General features: G+C 56.9%; 1 protein-coding gene across 1 annotated transcript in view; it reads left to right on the forward strand.

Moving 5' to 3' along the window:
- Positions 1 to 567: 567 nt before the first annotated feature.
- Positions 568 to 936, forward strand: part of HOXC11 (homeobox C11) — a 2,262-nt gene continuing 1,893 nt past the window's right edge. Inside the window, exon 1 of the mRNA XM_006169090.1 lies at positions 568 to 935. Within this exon, the coding sequence (XP_006169152.1) occupies positions 568 to 935 (368 nt within the window). The remainder of the gene's footprint in view (position 936) is intronic.

Raw genomic sequence — 936 nt, forward strand, 5'->3', positions numbered from 1 at the left:
AGCCCTGAGACTTGGGGGGAAGGATTCACTTCTCTCCCGGAAATCAAGCAGTGGGGAAAGAAGTCCTCACTCCCACCTCAGCCTAGTGCTGATCACTGGAGGAGGCAAGACCCTCATACATGAAAACCTTTCTGCTTCCCCCTATCCTGGGGGAAAAAAAAGAGCAGCAGCTAGAAAAAAAATACAATTACCCCCTCCCAGCCACCCGCCCCCGCCCATCCCACCGCCCACCCCACCCCAACCCTCTCTCTCCTCCTTTGCTCGCTCTGTGGAATGGAGAGGAGGGGAGTGACGAGAGAAAAACGAATACAAATCTGCAATTGATTTTCATAATGTTTCTGCGGTGTTTGCAAACCAATCGCCTGAACGTCCCCGATCTTACCTAAGAGAGAACCCCTCCTACGTCTGCGAAGTGCTCCGAACTGATATATGACAATATCTACTTTGGATCACGTGCTCGGGGAGAGAGACTAAGACGGATAACGCGTCATCTCGCCTTCCCAAATTTTCCCCCCTCGCTAGACCGAGTCCAAAACCTCCATCCGGAGCCGGCAGGAGAGGAGAACGATGTTTAACTCGGTCAACCTGGGCAACTTCTGCTCGCCGTCGCGCAAGGAGAGGGGCGCTGATTTCGGCGAGCGAGGGAGCTGCGCCTCCAACCTCTATCTGCCCAGTTGCACTTACTACGTGCCCGAGTTCTCCACGGTCTCCTCCTTCCTGCCCCAGGCCCCCTCTCGTCAGATCTCCTATCCCTACTCGGCCCAAGTGCCCCCGGTCCGGGAGGTCTCCTACGGCCTGGAGCCCTCCGGCAAGTGGCACCATCGGAACAGCTACTCCTCCTGCTATGCGGCGGCCGACGAGCTTATGCACCGGGAGTGCCTGCCTCCTTCCACCGTCACCGAGATCCTCATGAAAAACGAAGGCTCCTACGGCGGC

The sequence above is a fragment of the Tupaia chinensis genome, unplaced genomic scaffold, assembly GCF_000334495.1.
Source record: "Tupaia chinensis unplaced genomic scaffold, TupChi_1.0 Scaffold146740_1, whole genome shotgun sequence".
NCBI lineage: Eukaryota > Metazoa > Chordata > Mammalia > Scandentia > Tupaiidae > Tupaia > Tupaia belangeri.